This window comes from Rhinatrema bivittatum, chromosome 14, assembly GCF_901001135.1.
Source record: "Rhinatrema bivittatum chromosome 14, aRhiBiv1.1, whole genome shotgun sequence".
Lineage (NCBI taxonomy): Eukaryota > Metazoa > Chordata > Amphibia > Gymnophiona > Rhinatrematidae > Rhinatrema > Rhinatrema bivittatum.
In genome coordinates, this window is record NC_042628.1 from 33,088,609 (window position 1) to 33,106,769 (window position 18,161).

The following is an 18,161-nucleotide window of genomic DNA, read 5'->3' on the forward strand; positions in this document are numbered from 1 at the left end:
TTTTGAAAGGGTTCAAGTTCCTAAATTAGCCCTTTTGAAAATTTACTAGGGCTGAATATCTAAATCTAGGATTCTACTTTTACTAGGTTACTAAATTTAGATCCCTAAAAAGTGAGTGGCTATGGGGAAGAGTTAATCAAAGTTAGGAACTCAGCAGTGATTTTCAGAACTATTTATGGATCTAAATCTAGGCAAATGAAAAGCAGGCCTAAATTTAGGGCCCTAAGTTTTAGACTCCTAAATATATGCAGCTTTTCATCTTAAAATAGGAACCTCACTTAAGAGCCTAAATTGAGGAGCTCTTCAGAGACCACAGGAAAAATGCTTGAAACACCTGGAATTTAAAGCGAGTTTTCCTATATAGCTAGCAACATGCAGTTTTCTTAAAACTTAAAGTGAATTTTAAAAGCCCAACGTGTACCAAAACCAGGAGATACATGCGCAAGTCGGGATGGCATGTGCCGAATGGATTTTATAAGTCACCTATGCGTGTATCTCCTGCTGTGCGCACAAATAAAAAGTTTAGAAAGGGGCAGGGCATGGTATGGGCAGGCCATGGGGTTCCAAGATATGCACTTGAAATTTGCGCGTACGTATGTTCACGCACTGCTGTGCTCCAGGGTTCCCTGCCGCATAAACGTTACTTCTGCCATGGATGACGTGTCAAGTCATAAAACAAAAACATTTAGGTAAATCAGCGGGGTTTTAACAGTCAGGGCTAACAGGGGGTGGAAGCGAGACAATTAAACCAGGGGGGCTTGGAATTCTATCCCTTAATTGGGTGAACTGGGAACAAACTAGGAAAAGCAGCAATGGCGTTGGCGTGTGTTGCTTGTAACATTTCCCCACTTACTCAGACGACGCAGGATTTGTGCGCACATCTAACATTAAGCGCACATGTATGAGCATCTAGGCTATTTTATAACATGCGCAAGTTATAAAATTGGACGTATTTCTGGGCGCAGGCTGACAAACGCATGAACATGTGCACCAGCGCACCTGTTTAAAAGTTACCGCCTTATTGCACAGAGCTCCAACAGTCTAGATGTGATACACACTCTTAGGAAAAAGAAGGCAGTACAGTGATACAGACACCTCTTGCATTCCTTGGCGATAAAGAGGGGAACATTGCATATTTTATATACTGGAAGGCAGTTTTGTACATTTGGGTATTCTGCTGACCAAACATGAATGCCAGCTTTTAAATTACATGAACAGAAACCCTTAACAGATTTACATAAGCTTTGACACTTGAGAAAACGTGCTTTACAAGGATCTTGGTGAACATACCATGGCCAAATATCAAGGGCTTTCAAATTCTTCAATATGCACCGGGGAGTGAGTTTCTACACTTTCAAAGAGCAGGCCAGGGAAAAATCAAACTGTGGTTAGTGCAGTTAGTATAGCTGTGTTTAAAAAAGGATTGGATACGTTCTTGGAGGAGAAGTCCATTACCTGCTATTAATTAAGTTGACTTAGAAAATAGCCACTGCTATTACTAGCAACAGTAGCATGGGATAGACTTAGTTTTTGGGTACTTGCCAGGTTCTTATGGCCTGGATTGGCCACCGTTGGAAACAGGATGTTGGGCTTGATGGACCCTTGGTCTGACCCAGTATGGCACGTTCTTATGTTCTTATGGAATATTTGTAAGGCAGCATATGACTATATGAAAAGCATGATTTTTTTGAAAGCATTCTTTTATTTATTCTGAGACCAGGTAATTCCTCCTTGTCTTTTTTTTTCCCCAGCTTAATCGGTAGCATTTTAACATCCCATCCCCCTACTATTCCTAATTTGGTCACTGCAGCAATGGCCTCGAGGTGAGGAGCCATGTACCGGGGCTCCTTCCAGAGCCCTGCACCACGGGCTCTAAATCCAGTCACAGGTGTCACCCTTGATAATGACCATGACTCACTCTACCCCCCCCCCCCCCCCGGGGCTATGAACTCTGCCTTCGCAGCATCCCCAGTCCAGGCCGATCAGAGGTGTGGAAGACCTGATTTAGGGATCCAACTGCATAGCAATGCCAGTGAGCAACCAGATTGGCCCTTTCCCAACCATTTTGTAGTATAAAAAGTCTATTAATGCATAACTGTTCATCCCCAGGTGTCAAATGCATAGAACAAATTATAAATCAGCAGAGTCAAGTATCAATAATTTCTGGCGAGAGGCTACTTACACCAAATTCTTTTATTCCTCTTTGAGGGGTTTTTGAGTAGTTCCAGAGTTTTATCATGGACACTGTAGTGGGTTTATCAAAAATGACGTAAACCCGATTCACCTGTCAGAAATATTAAATTCTACATGTTCATACTTGCTATGAAAAGAGCCATAAGGTCATAAAAGATAACAAAAATTACAGCATGTCCTATATATACATATGTATATTTATTTAATTATTTAACATTTTTATATACCGAAATTCATGTTGCAAAGTTACATATCATTTCGTATATAACATACACACACATACAAATCTGTATTCTGTAGCTGTCGTATTACAGTGACTTCAAGTCAGCTCTGCTAGCTTCTCATCAAAATGTAGAATTTGATACAGGTAAAACAATCCAGTATTTAAGAGGAGACAATCCTCTATCTGAATATTAAAATTATGTTAAAAAACTAGACACTTGAGGGTCTCACTGCCTCTCACATGCTAAGTGGCACGCCACTGCTTGACTGAATACCTGTTCACAAAAGGCCAAATCACTTAATATGTGTATACTTAAATGGTTGAATATTATGTTCTTGTCTACTCAGTCTTACGGCATAACAAAAAGAAAACAAACGTGGATAAGGGTGAGCTGATCAATAGATTATCTGGATTTTCAAAAGATATTTGACAAAATCCCTCATGAGGCTCCTCAGAAAATTTTAAAATGTCATGGAATAGAATGTATTGTCCCTTGTGGGACAATACATTGAAATCCTCAGCTCAATGGGTGGTGACTGTCAAAAAAGCAAATAGAATGTTAGGAATGATTCAGAAAGGAATGGAGAATAAAATAAAGACTATCATAATGCTTGGTGCAACCGCACCTTGCATATTGTGCAGAAAAAAAAGGTTAAAAAAAAAAAAGGCAATACCAATTTTTAAAATGCTATACATTTCTTGACTAGATTTTGGGAGCTATTATGCAGGTCAGAAAGGAAAATTGGTTCTTACCTGTTAATTTTTGCTCCTGGAATACCACAGATTAGTCCAGACAAGTGGCTTTTGCATTCCTAACAGCAGATGGAGGCAGAGAATAAAAATACTTTTCAGGCACTGCTATTTAAGCAAGAGTGCCACCTGCAGTCCCTTGGTATTGACCTGTAACCAAATCATAATGTCTACTTCCCAAACTCCAAGGATATTTTTCCCTCTAGAGCGAGCTGAGAAATAAGTTGGAACCCCCAGCATAACTGAACCCTCAACTTAGGATAAAGAAAAAAAAAACTTCCATTCTCAAAATAGCTGAAAACTATGTACAATCTTGTTCAAATTCTGCAGCACTCATTTAAATTCTGCATCACCAGCAGCATCCAAAAGCAGGAAAAAGGTCTTTAAAAATAATAAGGGGATGGGAGTCTGGACTAATTTGTGGTATTCCAGGAATGAAAATCAGCAGGTAAGAACCAATTTTCTTTTCCTGTTCATACCTCAGATCAGTCCGGACAAGTGGGATGTACCCAAGCCCCTCTACACTGGGTGGGAACCCGAAAGATGCACACGCAGTACACTTTCACCAAATGAGGCCTCCTCTGGAGCCTTGACAACCAAACGGTAATGTTTAGTAAAAGTGTGCAAAAAGGACCAAGTCGCTGCTCGACAAATCTCCTGCGGAGAAACCAAGAGACACTCCACCTAGAAGGCTGCCTGCGCCCTAGTAGAATACACACACAATTCCTCAGGGATTGACAAACCTTTACACATACAGGCCGAAACAATCACCTTGCAATCGTTCTTTTAGCTGTTTTGCAACCCTTCTCTGGTCCACTGAATAAAACAGAGATGGTCCAATCTCCGAAATCCATTTGTCACCTTGAAATACCGCAGTAGAACCCGACGCATGTCCAAAAGGTGAAGGTCCCTTGCATGGGGAGAATCAGACGTCAGGCGCGGAAACCCTGGTAATTCCACCATCTGGCTATGATGAAATGCTGAAATGACCTTGGGCAATAAAGATGGCACCGCATGCAATGAAACTCCAGCACTGGAAATCTGTAAAAAATAATCTCTGCACGATAAGACTTGAAGCTCCAAAATTCGTCTAGCCGAACAAATCGCCAGACACCGATTTTAGGGTAAGATCCTTCAAAGAAGCCCTTCTTAATGGTTCAAAAGGAGGTCCGCACAATACTCAATGAACCAAATTAAGATTCCAAGACTGACAAATTCTACAGACCAGAGGACACAAATGCATTGTTCTTTTAAGAAAACGAACTATGTCTGGATGAGACGCTAGAGATCGTCCTTGCAACCTCCCTCTGAAACAAACCAAGGCTGCTACCTGGACTTGGAGAGAATTATAGGCTAAACCCTTTGACAAGCTATCTTGTAAAAAGGCCAAAACCTGGGCAACGTTCACCTGCAATGGATCTGCAACATGAACCTCACATCAGGCCCCAAACACTCTCCAAACTCTGATAAATGCCAAAGAAGTAGATGATCTTCTAGCCTGAAGAGTAGTAATCATCGGCTCTGAATACCCCTTCAAGTGGAAACAACGCCTCTCAAAAGCCAGGCTGCTAAACAGAAGCGATCCGCCTGTTCCAAAAAGATGGATCCCTGATGCAGCATTCCCCTTAGGAGGCTTAATCAGATGGGCCCATCTACAACCAGCTGAACTAGATCCACAAATCACGGACAGTGTGGCTACTCCGGCGCTGCCAGGATCACTCTTCCCAGATCTTGTTCAGTGTGCCTTAACGCTTGACCTACGAGCAGCCATGGGAGGAACACATACAGCAGAAGTCTCACTGGCCACGGCTGAACCAGAGCGTCAATCCCTGTGGAATCGAACTTCCTCCAGTGGCTGAAAAACCTGCTCACCTTGGCATTCTTCCGCATTACCATGAGATCAAACTGGGGCTCGCCCCACCTGTGCCGAATGAGGGCAAAGGTCTCCGCTGACAGCTCCCATTCTCCCAGGTCCAGCTGTTTGCTGAGATAGTCTGCTTGCACATTATCCACACCTGCCATGTGCGAAGCTGCTAGTGCTGCTAGATGAAGCTCCACCCCAGGCAAAGAGTTCCTGAACCACCAAACTAGTCTTCATTCTGCCCTGCCGATTGATATAGGCCACAGTCGTCGCATAATCCAAGACACACGCACTGCACATCCCTGAAACAGAGGAAGAAAGAACAGCAATGTCCTGCACACTGCTCTCGTTTCCAGTTGACTGACCAGGATGTTTCCACCGGTGACCACTGTCCTTGGGCTGTAGATCCCTGACATACTGCTCCCCAACCGCTGAGGCTGGCATCTGTGGTCACCACCACCCAGTCCAGAACTTCCAGATCCATTCCTTTCTCCAAGTTGGGATGCAACAGCCACCATGAGAGACTGGATCTGGATTCTTCCTGGAGTGGTAATGGTAGCTGAAACTCCTCTGACAGCAGATTTTAATGGGACTGGAGCCCCCCCTTCTGAAGAGGTCACATGTGAGCAAAGGTCCATAGCACCAAATCCAATGTAGAGGCCATGGAACCTAGCATTTGTAAATAATCCCAGACTTTGGGGGCTGCTAGATCCCACAGTTAAATCACTTGCGACCACCCTCTCTGGGGTAAGAAAAAACCCTGCCTAACTGGGTGTTGAATCGTGCCCCCAGGTAATCCAGCGACTGGGGATGGCAACAAATGGCTCTTTGCCAGGTTTATCACCCAGCCCAGGTGCCTTAGATGCTCTGTCAACCTGCCGAATGGAACAGTGACACTCCACCTCCGATTTCCCCGAATGAGCCAATTGTCCAGGTACGGATGCAGCTAGATCCCTTCCCTTCTGAGGGCCGCCACCACCACCACCACCACCACATTACCTTTGTGAATGTTCTTGGTGCGGTAGTCAGCTCGAAGGGAAGAGCTTTGAAACTGAAAAGACTCTCCTAGCACTGCAAAGCATAGAAGCTTTTGATGACCTACTTGGATGCGAATGTGTAAGATCCAAGGAGGTGAGAAACTCCCCCTTGGGTACCGCTGCAATCACTGTCCGCAACGTCTCCAGATCTCATGAAAGTGAGCGCATGGCAGGAAGACCTTCTTACTCCCTTTCTTATCTTTGGGCAACTTTATTCCCTTTAGAATCTGACAAATGCTTCATCAGCTTCTCCAGATCCTCTCCGAACATCAACTTTTCTTTGAAGGAGGAGATTGCAAAGCTGCACTTTGACCACACATCCGCCGACCAATTACGCAACCCACAGGATTCTCTGAACGATTATCGCAGACACCATATTCCGGCCAAAGTCTAAACCATATCATACAGGGCATCCACCACATAGGCCACCTCCATCTGCAACCGAGCTTCCTGGCTAGAATCAACAGAGGTCTCCAATATCTTCTCCTGCACCTTCTGCACCCAGCACAAACAAGCTCTCTGTATTAGGCTAGCACAGATTGCAGCTAAAGGGCTCAGAGCAGAGTCCTCAAACAGCCTCTTTAACAAGATCTCTAGCTTCTGGTCCTGGGCATATTTCAACACTGCTGACCCTGCCAATGGTAGTCTTCTTCGTCATGCCCACACCGCCGCATCCACCTTCGGAAGCTTCCACAACTCCAAAGTGTCCTCTGGCAAGGGATACAACCTAGCCATAGCCCTGCCTCAGGGAAATCTCATTTCTGGTCAATCAGCTTCTTCACCTCTTCGGCAAAGGGAAAGCTTTTGGTGGCCCGTGCAGAACGTCTAACACCGGGTTTACCCCCATTGTTCCGAATCCTCCTGTGCAAACCTTGATTCCCAGTTCTTCCAGAACCTGGGGGATGAGAGATTGCAACGCCTCCTTATGGAACAATCTCACCACCCTAGGGTCATCCCCATCCATGAGAGGAACATCCTCCGCATCTGGGTCACTACCCACCGGGACAGTTGCATAATCTGTGGCATGGTTCGCACCCGGGCCAATACGCTGATCCTCCTGAGGATCGTCGCCTTCTGATTCATCAGAGGAGTTCTCCTCCACTCCCAATCGTCCCAGGTCCAGTAGGCGAAGAATGGCCCCCGACCTGGGAGGTGCTTCAACTTGAGGCTTCTTAGCCATGCCCTGGGACTTCTAGGTGGCCAACCGCTTATCGGCTGCTTTCTTCTTGGCAAGGTAGGTTTCATGCAGCAACAAAACAAAACCAGTGGGAAATCCATCACACTTACTGTCCTCTACAGCAGACAGGTCCTCCCCTTCCTGCCACATGGAGACAATATGGCGTTGCCTTCTTCAATCCCCCCTGGGGCCTCTTGGGCTGGACCTGCAGAATGAGAGCAGTGTTTGCCTGCTGAGCCCTCTGCATAGGCCCCTTCACCTCCAGAAGCACAGCAAGCCTGCACTGAGGCCCGATAGTTTCCCTCTGCAGGCCCGACAGACTTTCCCGCGCTCCACGGGAGGGAGCATGGAGAGCGACGTGGCCCGCAGCTAAAAATAACCCTGAGTGTGAAAAAAACAGCTCCGATAACACTGCTGATGCTGTCCCAGCCCCGGGTACTGAAACAGCACCTTTTTTTTTTTTTTTTTTAAAGATACAGTCACCAAGCAACCCAGAGAAAACAAAGGGAAGTTATACTTTCCTGTTTCTGAGTGCTGCTAACTGGTGCAGACAGCCGGACCAGGTGAGAAGGCCTCAGGGTGAGCAAGGGAACCAGGACCTCTGGCTTTCCCTCCCCATGGAACCAAGGGTCGAGCCTGGCCAGGATTTCCAACCCTCCCACTTGCCATGCTCAACCAGAGAGATGGCCCACGAAGGAACCCAATACCTCTGCAAGCACAGTCTTCGATTCTTCTTTCTTCTCTTTCCTAAATCTATGCTATTTATTTATTTTAGTAAGTTCAGACTGCAGGTTTGCACCTCTGCCATCTGCTGGAGCCAGAGAAATACTGAGGGACTGCAGGTGGCACTCTCAGTTAAGTAGCAGTTTCTGAAAAGTTTTTATTCTCTGCCTCCATCTGCTGGTAGGGATGCAAAATCCACCTATCTGGAATGATCTGAACAGGAATAGAGTATTGTACACAGTTCTGGTTGCCACATTTCAAAAAAGGATAAAGCAGAACTAGAAAAGTTCAGAAAGAGACAACAGAAATGATAAAGAGGATCAAATGGCTCCCTTACGAAGAAAGGTCAAACAGGCAAGCCTCTTTGGCTTGAAGAGGCAACAGAGGGGATATAAGAACAAAAACATGAGAAGTGTCATGCTGGCTCAGACAAAAGATCCATCAAGCTCAGCATACAACAGTGGCCAATACAGATCATTAGGAAGTAACTGGCAGATCCCAAAGAACAGATCCAATTCCTTGCTGTTAATTCCCAGGGATAAGCTGTGGCTTTCTCCAAATCTACCTGGCTAAAATTGTCTATGGACTTTTCCTCTAGAAACATGTACTAATCCTTTTTAAATCCAGCAATGCTAGATACTTTGACCACATCTTCCAGCAACTCATTCCACCACTTAACTGTGCACTGAGTGAAAAAATACTTTCCCATTTGTTTGAAATCTGCCAACTGCTAGTTTCATATAAGATTCTCTACCCTTGTACTGATTGAAAAAGTAAATAACCATTCCCTATTTACCTGCTCCACCCAGCTCCTGATTTTATAAACCTTTATCATATCCCCTCTCAGTGATTTATTTTCCAAGTTGAAGAGCCCTTACCTGTTTAACCTTCCTTCATAAGAGATCCATTCTATCCCCTTTATCATTTTTGTTGCCTTTGTAACTTTTTTAGTTCCACTATATCTTTATTGATCTGGAGCAACGAGAAATGCACACAATAATCAAGGTGCAATTGCACCATAGATCTATACAGAAGAATTATGATATTTACAGTTTTATTCTCCATGTCTTTCCAAATAATCCCTAAAGGAAAATTAGTTCTTACCTGTTAATTTTTGTTCCTGTAGTACCACGGATCAGTCCAGACCGTGGGTTGAGCCTCCTGTCCAGCAGATGCAGACAGACAAACTGAAAAGTGTATCCTATATCAGGACAGAGCCTACCCTGCATCCCTTCAGTATAACTATTGTCAAAGCAGAGAAAAACCAAAAGAATCCAGAAAAGAGACCAAGCAAGTAGCCAGGACTCAAAATGAGCAACAAACTAAACAAGTAGGGAGGAGGAATAGCCTAGTGGTTAGAGCAGTGGACTATGAACCAGGAGACCAAGGTTCAAGTCCCGCTGTCACTCCTTGTGACCTTGGGCAAGTCACTTTACCCTACATTGCCTCAGGTACAAAAAAACTTAGATTGTAAGCCCTCTGGGGATAGAGAAATACCTACAGTACCTGAATGTAAACCGGTGTGATATCTCAATTGAGATGAATGTCGGTATATAAAAAAAATAAATAAAATAAATAAATAAGTAACAACAAGGAATGGACTCTGAAGAACAGCTCTCTTGCATATCCTTGGTCATCAACACAGATGCTTCCGGCGTCCATAAGATAATAGGTGGAATACAGCCAGAGACCTACAAGAAAAGCTTCGAGGGTGCGGCAGCAAGAAAAGAACTAGGAAGGGCATCTGGACTGATCCGTGGTACTACAGGAACGAAAATTACAGGTAAGAACTAAATTTTCCTTTCTCTGTATGTACCCGGATCAGTCCAGACCGTGGGACGTACCAAAGCTTCCCTAAACAGGGTGGGACCGAGATAGTCCCGCTCGAAGCACCTGCCGCCCAAAAGAACCAAAAACCGGGGCGTGCACTTCTAAATGGTAGTGTCGAGCAAAAGTATGCAGGGAATACCATGTAGCGACCCTGCAGATTTCTTGCGGAGAGACAGAGAAACTCTCCGCCCACGAGGTAGCCTGAGAACGCAAAGAGTGAGCCTTCAAACCCTCAGGAACTGTCCGGCCTTGGCAAAGATATGCCGAAGAAATGGCATCCTTCAACCACCGTGCAATGGTAGTCTTGGAAGCCTGTTTGCCCTTATTTGGCCCACTCCAGAGGACAAACAGATGATCGGAGAGTCTAAACTCATTGGTGACTTGAAGGTAGCAGAGTAACACTCCAGACGACGAAGATCGCCCCCAGAGGGACCCACGATTTCCTCCGGGGAGAATGAGGGAAGCTCCACAGACTGATTAAGATGGAAAGAAGAAATGACCTTCGGTAAAAAGTAGGGAACAGTCTTTAGAGAGACTCCCGCATCCGAAAAATGCAGGAAGGGCTCCCGACAGGACAGCGCTTGAATCTCCGAAATCCATCTGGCAGAACAAATAGAGACCAAGAAAACCACCTTAAGCATAAGATCCTTTACAATAGCCCGACGGAGAGAGCCCGGAGGACTAAATTTAGATTCCAGGACGGACATGTGGGACGGACGGGTGGTCTCAAATGTTTGGCGCCCTTCAGAAACCGAACCATGTCCAGATGAGACACCAAGGTGTGCCCATCCACTCGACCGAGAAGAGAACAGAGCGGACACTTGGACGCGCAACAAATTGAAGGACAGCCCCTTGGAGAGGCCATTCTGAAGAAAGGAGAGAACCACGGAAATCGGCGCAGAGTGCTCTGAAACACCCGTTTCCGAACAGACATTCTCAAAGACTTTCCAAACGCGAACATAAGCCAAAGAAGTGGATGTTTTGCGTGCCCGGAGGAGAGTGGTAATCTCCTCCTCCTTATAGCCCTTCCGCTTTAGGCGTCTCCTTTCAAAAGCCAGGCCGCTAGACAGAAGCAATCTGCCTGGTCGAAAAATACGGGACCTTACCGAAGCAGATGAGGGAGATGGCCGAGACGAAGAGGCCCGTCTGACACCAGGTTGATCAGATCCGCGAACCACGGTCTGCTGGGCCATTCTGGTGCTACCAGGATGACCGGCCCCTCGTGGAGTTCTAGTCTTTGTAGCACTTTTCCCACGAGAGGCCATGAAGGAAACACGTATAGAAGGACATCCGAGGGCCAAGGAAGAGCGAGGGCATCCACTCCCTCCGAACAGTGCTCCCTCCAACGGCTGAAGAACCGGCTCACTTTGTAGTTGCTCAAAGTCACCATGAGGTCCAGGGGTGGAGGACCCCACCTGCCGATGTTCAAGTTCATGGCTTTGTCAGACAGCTCACACTCCCCCGGATCGAGACGCTGGCGACTGAGGAAGTCGGCCTGAATATTCGCCTTGCCAGCGATGTGGGAGGCCGCCAGGCAATCCAGATGCCGCTCCGCCCAGGCAAGGAGGCGGCTGGCTTCCAGGGCCATTAAGTGACTCCGCGTGCCCCCCTGTCTGTTGATATAAGCTACCGTAGTAGTGTTGTCGGAGAGGACCCGTAGCGCCTTGCCTAGGAGCAGAGGGAGAAACTCCTGTAAGGCCAGGCGAACCGCCCGGGCTTCCAGCAGATTGATGTGCCAGCGGGATTGGACCAATATCCCTGGGTGGTCCGAGACTGACAGACAGTTCCCCAGACTGGCATCCGTAATGACGATGATCCACTGTGGAATCTGAAGAGGCATGCCCCTAAGAAGACTCGGAAGCAAGAGCCACCACTGCATGTCGGCAATGATAGAGGCCGAAAGCGGGAGCACCATTTGGAATTGTTCCGACACCGGCTGCCAGCTGGATAGCAAAGCTCTCTGTAACAGTCGCATATGCGCAAAAGCCCAGGGGACTAGGTCGATGGTTGAGTCCATAGTCACCAGGGCCTGGAGGTAGTCCCATGCTGTCAGGAGCGGGAGTGAGATAAGGTTGCTCACCTGATCGATGAGCTTGAATGCCTGAGCATGGGGCAGGAACACCTTGCCAAGTAGCGTGTCGAAACGTGCCCCCAGAAATTCCAACACCTGGGAAGGCTGTAGATGGCTCTTGGGGAAGTTGACTATTCACACTAGGGAGGTAAGAAAAGCAAGAACCCGGTCGACTGCCTGCCGGCAGAGAATCTTCGACTTGGCCTGTACGAGTCAGTCGTCCAGATAGGGATGGACCAAGATTCCTTCCCGGCGGAAAGCGGCCGCCACGACCACCATGACCTTGGTAAAGGTGCGCGGCGTGGTGGCGAGACTGAAGGCAGCACCCGGAACTGAAAATGCTGGCCCAGAACATGGAAGCGAAGGAACCTCTGGTGTTTGGGGCGAATCGAACACCAGAGGGTCTCCATCCGAAAATGGGGCACCTTGAGAGCCCAGTTTACCCTCTTGAGGTCCAAGATCGGACGAAAGGAGTCTTCCTTCTTTGTTACTATGAAGTAGATGGAATACTAGCTGGCACCAAGCTCTGCCTCCAGAACCGGGACAATGGCTCCCAGCTGCCGGAGCTTGGTAAGGGTTTGGGCCACCACATCCCGCTTTAGGCACCTGCAGGGAGAGACTACATAGAGGTCCGATAGATTGAGAAAATTCTAAAGCATAACCATCGCGGATGATCGAGAACCCACTGGTCTGATGTGATCTTGACCCATTCCTCGAAAAATAGGGAGAGGCAACCCCCTGAGATTGGGGACAGAGGAACGGGCCGACCAGATCTCATTGCGAAGCTGGCTTTGGGGTGGCCTGCTGAAAGGCCCCTCGCGGAAGGGCCGGCACCCTCGAAAGGGCTGGGACCAAGACTGAGACCTGGAAAGGTACCCCCTGGAAGAAGCAGCACGCCCGAGCGCCACATTCTGACATTGGCCCCGGAAAAGGGAACAAGAAGGCATAAACGCACAGGATTGTTTCGGCCAGTCCTCAGGCAGCTTATGAACCTTGTTCTCACCCAAGGAATTAATGAGCTGTTCCAGGTCCTCGCCAAAAAGCAACTTACCCTTGACAGGCAGGGTGCCCAACCACACCTTGGACGATGGGTCCGCTGATCAGTTACGCAACCAGAGGAGCCTACTAGCGGAGACTGCCAAGGCCATCACCTTTGCCTGGACTCAGAGCAGATCGTACAGAGCATCCGCCCCATACTCAATGCGCTTTCCAGCCGTTCAGCCTGCTCCGCCTCTGCGGATGGGAGGTCCTGGGTGCTGAGTAATTGCTGAACCCACCTAAGGCCTGCCCGCTGCATGAGACTGCTGCAGATAGTCGCCCGGACTCCCAAGGCAAGCATCTCGAAGATGCGCTTAAGGTGGAAATCAAGCTTGCGATCCTGCACGTCGTTCAAGGCCGTAGCACCCACCACTGGGATAGTGGTGTGCTTGGTCACAGCGGAGACTGAAGAATCCACCATGGGAATTTTCAGCAACTCCAAACAGTCCTCCGGGAGCGGATAGAGCTTGTCCATGGCTCTCCCGACACGTAGCCCCGCCTCGGGAGCTTCCCATTCCCGAAGGAGTAGCAACTTGTGCATAGGATGGAAAGGAAAGGCCGACGCCAGAGCCCAAAGTCCTGCCAGGACGGGGTCCATATGCTTGGGTAGCACGGCCGTCAGGGAATCTGCTGGAGGGCCCTCGATCCCTAATTCCTGAAGGACAAAGGGAATGATGGGCTCTAACTCCTCCTTGTGAAATAGCAGGAGAACCCTAGTGTCATCCCCGTCTAGAGGAAGCGTCTCAGCCACATCCAGACTCTGATCCGGATCTGGGGCCCCCAAGGGTGCTGGAGGGTCTGGGAGAGGGGGGGCCCCCGGACCACCCGCACCCGAACAGACCCCTGCCCATCCGGGGGCGCAGGAGCGAGAGGGGGGTCCAATCGTGGAACTTTGGCCGGCGGGGGACCAGGGGAAAAATCCTCCTCCTGCAAGCTGGCCAGATAAGATTTGTGCATGAGGAGCACAAATTCTGAAGAAATACGCGGCCTAGACTTGCTGTAGGAGGGGGAAGGGGGGGGGGTCAGGTACCTCTGCCTGGGGACTCACAGGACTCAAATAGGGGGTGGGGGCCCTAAAAAAAAAAAAAAAAAAAAAAAAAAAATCAGATCATCAGTGCCAAGCAGCTCCGAATCGGGAGCTACAGAAACTCCCAAGATGGTCACCGTTCCCATGGTTTGCCGACCCGGGAACGGCCTGGCCACGCGACTACAGAGCCACCCCGGATTGAATTTAAACGCGCCCCCCGAGAGGGCCCTTCATCCCCCTGTAAGCATGCTGAGCAGAGCCCCTCGTGCGAGATATGTGTCGAGGGCTCTCCACACGACAGGCAGCAGTTGGAGCACGGCATGATCACTGGAAAAAAGCCGCGAAGAGCAGAGAAAAATCAGCTGATTGCAGTAAGAGCCAAAAATGTGCTGCCGAGAGGAGTGGAGGCAGCAGACTGAACCCTGCACGCTCCTCTCCCAAGCCACCCTGACTGCCGCCCCCCGTCGACGAGACCAGGCTGGAAAGCTGTAAAAATAGGTTTGCCCTTGTTCTCTGTTTGCTTTCCTTTTACTTTTTTCTTTTTTTTTTTACAGCCTAAGGCAGAACTGAGAAAGATAGGATCCCAAAGAGAACTGCCCTAGGGGGACTTCCTTGGCAAACTAAAGGCAGCCAGGGGAGGGAGAAGTGACTGGACCACCAGTTTCACCGGAAACAGGAAATCAGGCTATGTTCCCACAAGGGGCAGAGCCCCCCTAAGCCCTGCAAGAGCGTGGAGACAGGACTGTCTCCTGAAAAATAGAAAAACAGAGCCAATTGACTTTTTTTTTTTTTTATTCTAAACAAAAGAAAGAGTACTTGCTTGATCCTGAGATAGAAATACCCAAAGTGGGAAAAGGACCTCAGGGTGAGCTGATCCAACTGCTGGAGACAGACAAATACTGAAGGGATGCAGGGTAGGCTCTGTCCTGATATAGGATACCCTTTTCAGTTTTAGTCTGTCTTCATCTGCTGGACAGGAGGCTCAACCCACGGTCTGGACTGATCCGGGTACGTACAGGGAATACTCTATTTGCTTTTTTAACCACCAAAGCACATTAAGCTGAGAAATTCAAAGTATTGTCCATAGTGACTCCAAGATCCCTTTCCTAGATGGTTACTCCAAATATGTAACCTAGCATTGTGTACCTATGGCTTGGATTATTTTTATCTATGTAGATCACTTCACATTTATCCACATTATATTTCATCTGCCATTTAGAAGCCCAGTTCTCCTGAGTCCTTCTGCAGTTCTTCCCAGTATGCTTCTTTTAATTACTTTGAATATTTGTGTCATCTGCAAATGTGATCACTTCACTCATTGCTCCCTTTTCCAGATAGTTAATTATTACGTTAAACACTGGTCCCAGAACAGATCCCTAAGGCACTCCACTATTTATCTTTATCCATTAGGAAAATTGATGATTTCGTCCTATTCTTTGCTTCCTAAATTTTAAACAGTTACCAAGCATTGTAAGACATCACCTTCTATTTCATGACAGTTTAGTTTTTGGAGGATTACCTCATGAGGGACTTTATAAAACATCTTCTGAAAATAAACTGTGTTGATCTGCTCACCTTTATCCACATACTTATTCATAGCTTCAAAGAATTCTAATAGGTTGGTAAGGCACAGCTTCCTTTTGCTAAATCCATGCTGGCTCTTCCTCATTAAGCCATAATTTATCTATATGACCAGTAATTTTGCTCTTAACAAAACTTCCACTATTTTATCTGTTATCAACATCCAGGTCACCAGTTTGTAGTTACTTTGGTCACTGCTGGAGCCCTTCTTGAAAAATGGCATTACACATGCTACCCTCCAGCACTCAAGAATAGAGGTAGATTTGAATGATAGGTTACAGATTACCAGTAGCAGATCTTCAATTTCATATTTGAGTTCCTTTGGGTGAATACCATCAGGTCCTGATGACTTGCTACTATTTCGTTTGTCAATTTTCTCTAGCACCTCTACCAAATTCACACTGATTTGATTCAGTTCCTCTGAATCATCACCTATAAAGAATGATTCATGCATTGATATCCCCCTTAGTAAAGACCAAAGCAAATTTAGTTTTTCTGCTATAACCTTATCTTTCCTAAGTGCCCCTTCTACCATCCACCCTTAGTCATTAATCACCCAACTGACTCCCTCATAGGTTTCTTGTTTTTAATGTACTTGGAAAATATTTTTATTAGCCTTTGCTTCTTTGGCAAGCCTCTCTTCAAATTCTCTCTTGACCTTCTTCACTAACATTTTGCATCTCATTTGGCAGTGCATATGTATGTTCCTATTTTCCTCATTTGGTCCTGCTTTCTTTTTTTAACATGCATTGTTGGCTTTGATAGCTTCTTTCACTGCACCATTTAGCCATGCTAAAAGATGCTTTCTATTCTATTGAACCGAGTGGGGTGGAACATGTAAATAAAGAATGGTTATTTATTCTTTCAAATAGTACTAAATCTAGGGTACACCTCATGAAATTAACAGCAAGCAGATTTAAAACAAAATGGAGAAAGCTTTTTTCACTCAATGCACAATTAAGCTAAGGAATTTGTTGCTGGAGGGTGTTATCAAGGCATCTAGCATCGATGAGTTTAAGAGAGATTTATTTTTATTTATATTTTTTGTTTATTTAGCTCACACCTTTTCATTGTTAGCTCAAGGCGAGCTACAATCAGGTACTTATAGGTATTTCACTTTCCCCAAAGGGTTTACAATCTAAGACTCATTTACTAAGCATTTTTCCCATAAACACAGAATGAGAGAAAAGCCTTAGTAAATCAGGCTGTGAGGCAATGGAGAGTTAAGTGACTTGCCCAAGGTCACAAGGAGCAGCAGATTTGAACCCTGGCTTCCCTGATTTTTAGACCACTGCTCTAGCCACTAGGCTACTCTTCCAAGCTCCTGAAGGAAAATTCTTTATATCATTAGCCAGGTAGATTTGGGAAAGCCACCGTGAACAAAAAGGAAATGATCTTTTCTTTCAGATTTGTTGGGTACTTGCGACCTGGACCTACCGTCTAAGACAAAATCTAGGCTCAATGCACCTTTTGTCTGACTGAGCATGGCACATATGTTCTTATGTAAAAGCCTCTGAGAAACATGAACACAAAAGTAAAAAAATCAGTGTATTTGCATACCAGACCAGGAAGAATAGGTGCAAGCCACATATGTCTGCCATCACTGGAGTTATTCACACCATCAATAAGTTTTTCTGGTGTTCTGACATCTCCGTACACACCATCTAAAATATTGACACTATCTGGGAAAGCTGCAATATCTGAGAAGAAGGATTAAGCTTAATACTGACATACTGATATGAACTTCATCATTTTCTAGTCTGAATTAAAAAGGAAATAACACTTGCTAAATATCCAATTAGTTGCCTGGAAGTTGAGCTTACTTAGCTTCCAATCCCTTTCTAAGCATGGTGCTCACAAGACTTTGGACTACTAGCAGGAAAGCAAGTATAGTTCTTTAGTGTGCAATAAGCACCACCGGGTCCACATTCAGTTACAGTTCGGCTAGCAGAGTTAGCCAGGTAAACTTATCCAGCTAACTTTGGAAGTGTGTTCAATAGAGAAACTGCACTATTGTGTATAGTCAGCTATCTATAGCCACCTAACTTTAGGACAGCTTTTTGACCCGACCAGACTTAGGGGATCACTTTTCAAATCGCATTAGGGCCCTAACGCCAGTGATAATGCCATTACACATGCGATAAATAACACATCACGAGATGTGTATGCAAATTTGAATAAAAGTTAGTTAAGTGGGAGGAGTTTGGGTTGAGTAAATGAAAATGAGGGGTGCTTAACGTTGCATGTGATAACGTAATGCACGCTATCTCGGGTTTTATCGCCGGAAATGACGACACCTTTTTCCTGGCGTTATGTCTGTGATAGCTGTGTGTTATTACAAATCCTGGTTCAGATGTTTCATAAATCCTGTTTTGAGCGGGGAGAGGAGAGAAGGGAGGGGAGGGGAGGAGATGAGAGCGCCTCTGGGGAGGCACGCATATTAGTCAACTTTTAATATCACTGTAAGAGGGGACATTCTGAACGTGGGGTGAGCATTTTGTGGTGTGCTAGGCTTTGGAGGGCAGATTCACATGCTTACCTGCTATCTACGTAAACGTAGATAGCAGGATGAATTAGCCATGCTGTCTGGGAGCATCTCGCGACCGGTCAGAAGGCGGAGTTTTCTCAGTCAGTCCAGAGTTTTGAACTC

The 18,161-nt window shown here is 46.5% G+C and overlaps 1 protein-coding gene across 6 annotated transcripts in view; it reads right to left on the bottom strand.

Moving 5' to 3' along the window:
- Window positions 1–18,161, bottom strand: part of KIAA0556 (KIAA0556 ortholog) — a 152,106-nt gene that overhangs the window by 12,301 nt on the left and 121,644 nt on the right. For all 6 annotated transcript variants that reach the window (XM_029576639.1, XM_029576637.1, XM_029576635.1 and 3 more), the window contains 2 exons: window positions 17,072–17,211; window positions 2,183–2,284 (listed from right to left, as the gene is read on the bottom strand). In XM_029576639.1, coding sequence (XP_029432499.1) covers window positions 2,183–2,284; window positions 17,072–17,211 — 242 coding nt within the window. The remainder of the gene's footprint in view (window positions 1–2,182; window positions 2,285–17,071; window positions 17,212–18,161) is intronic.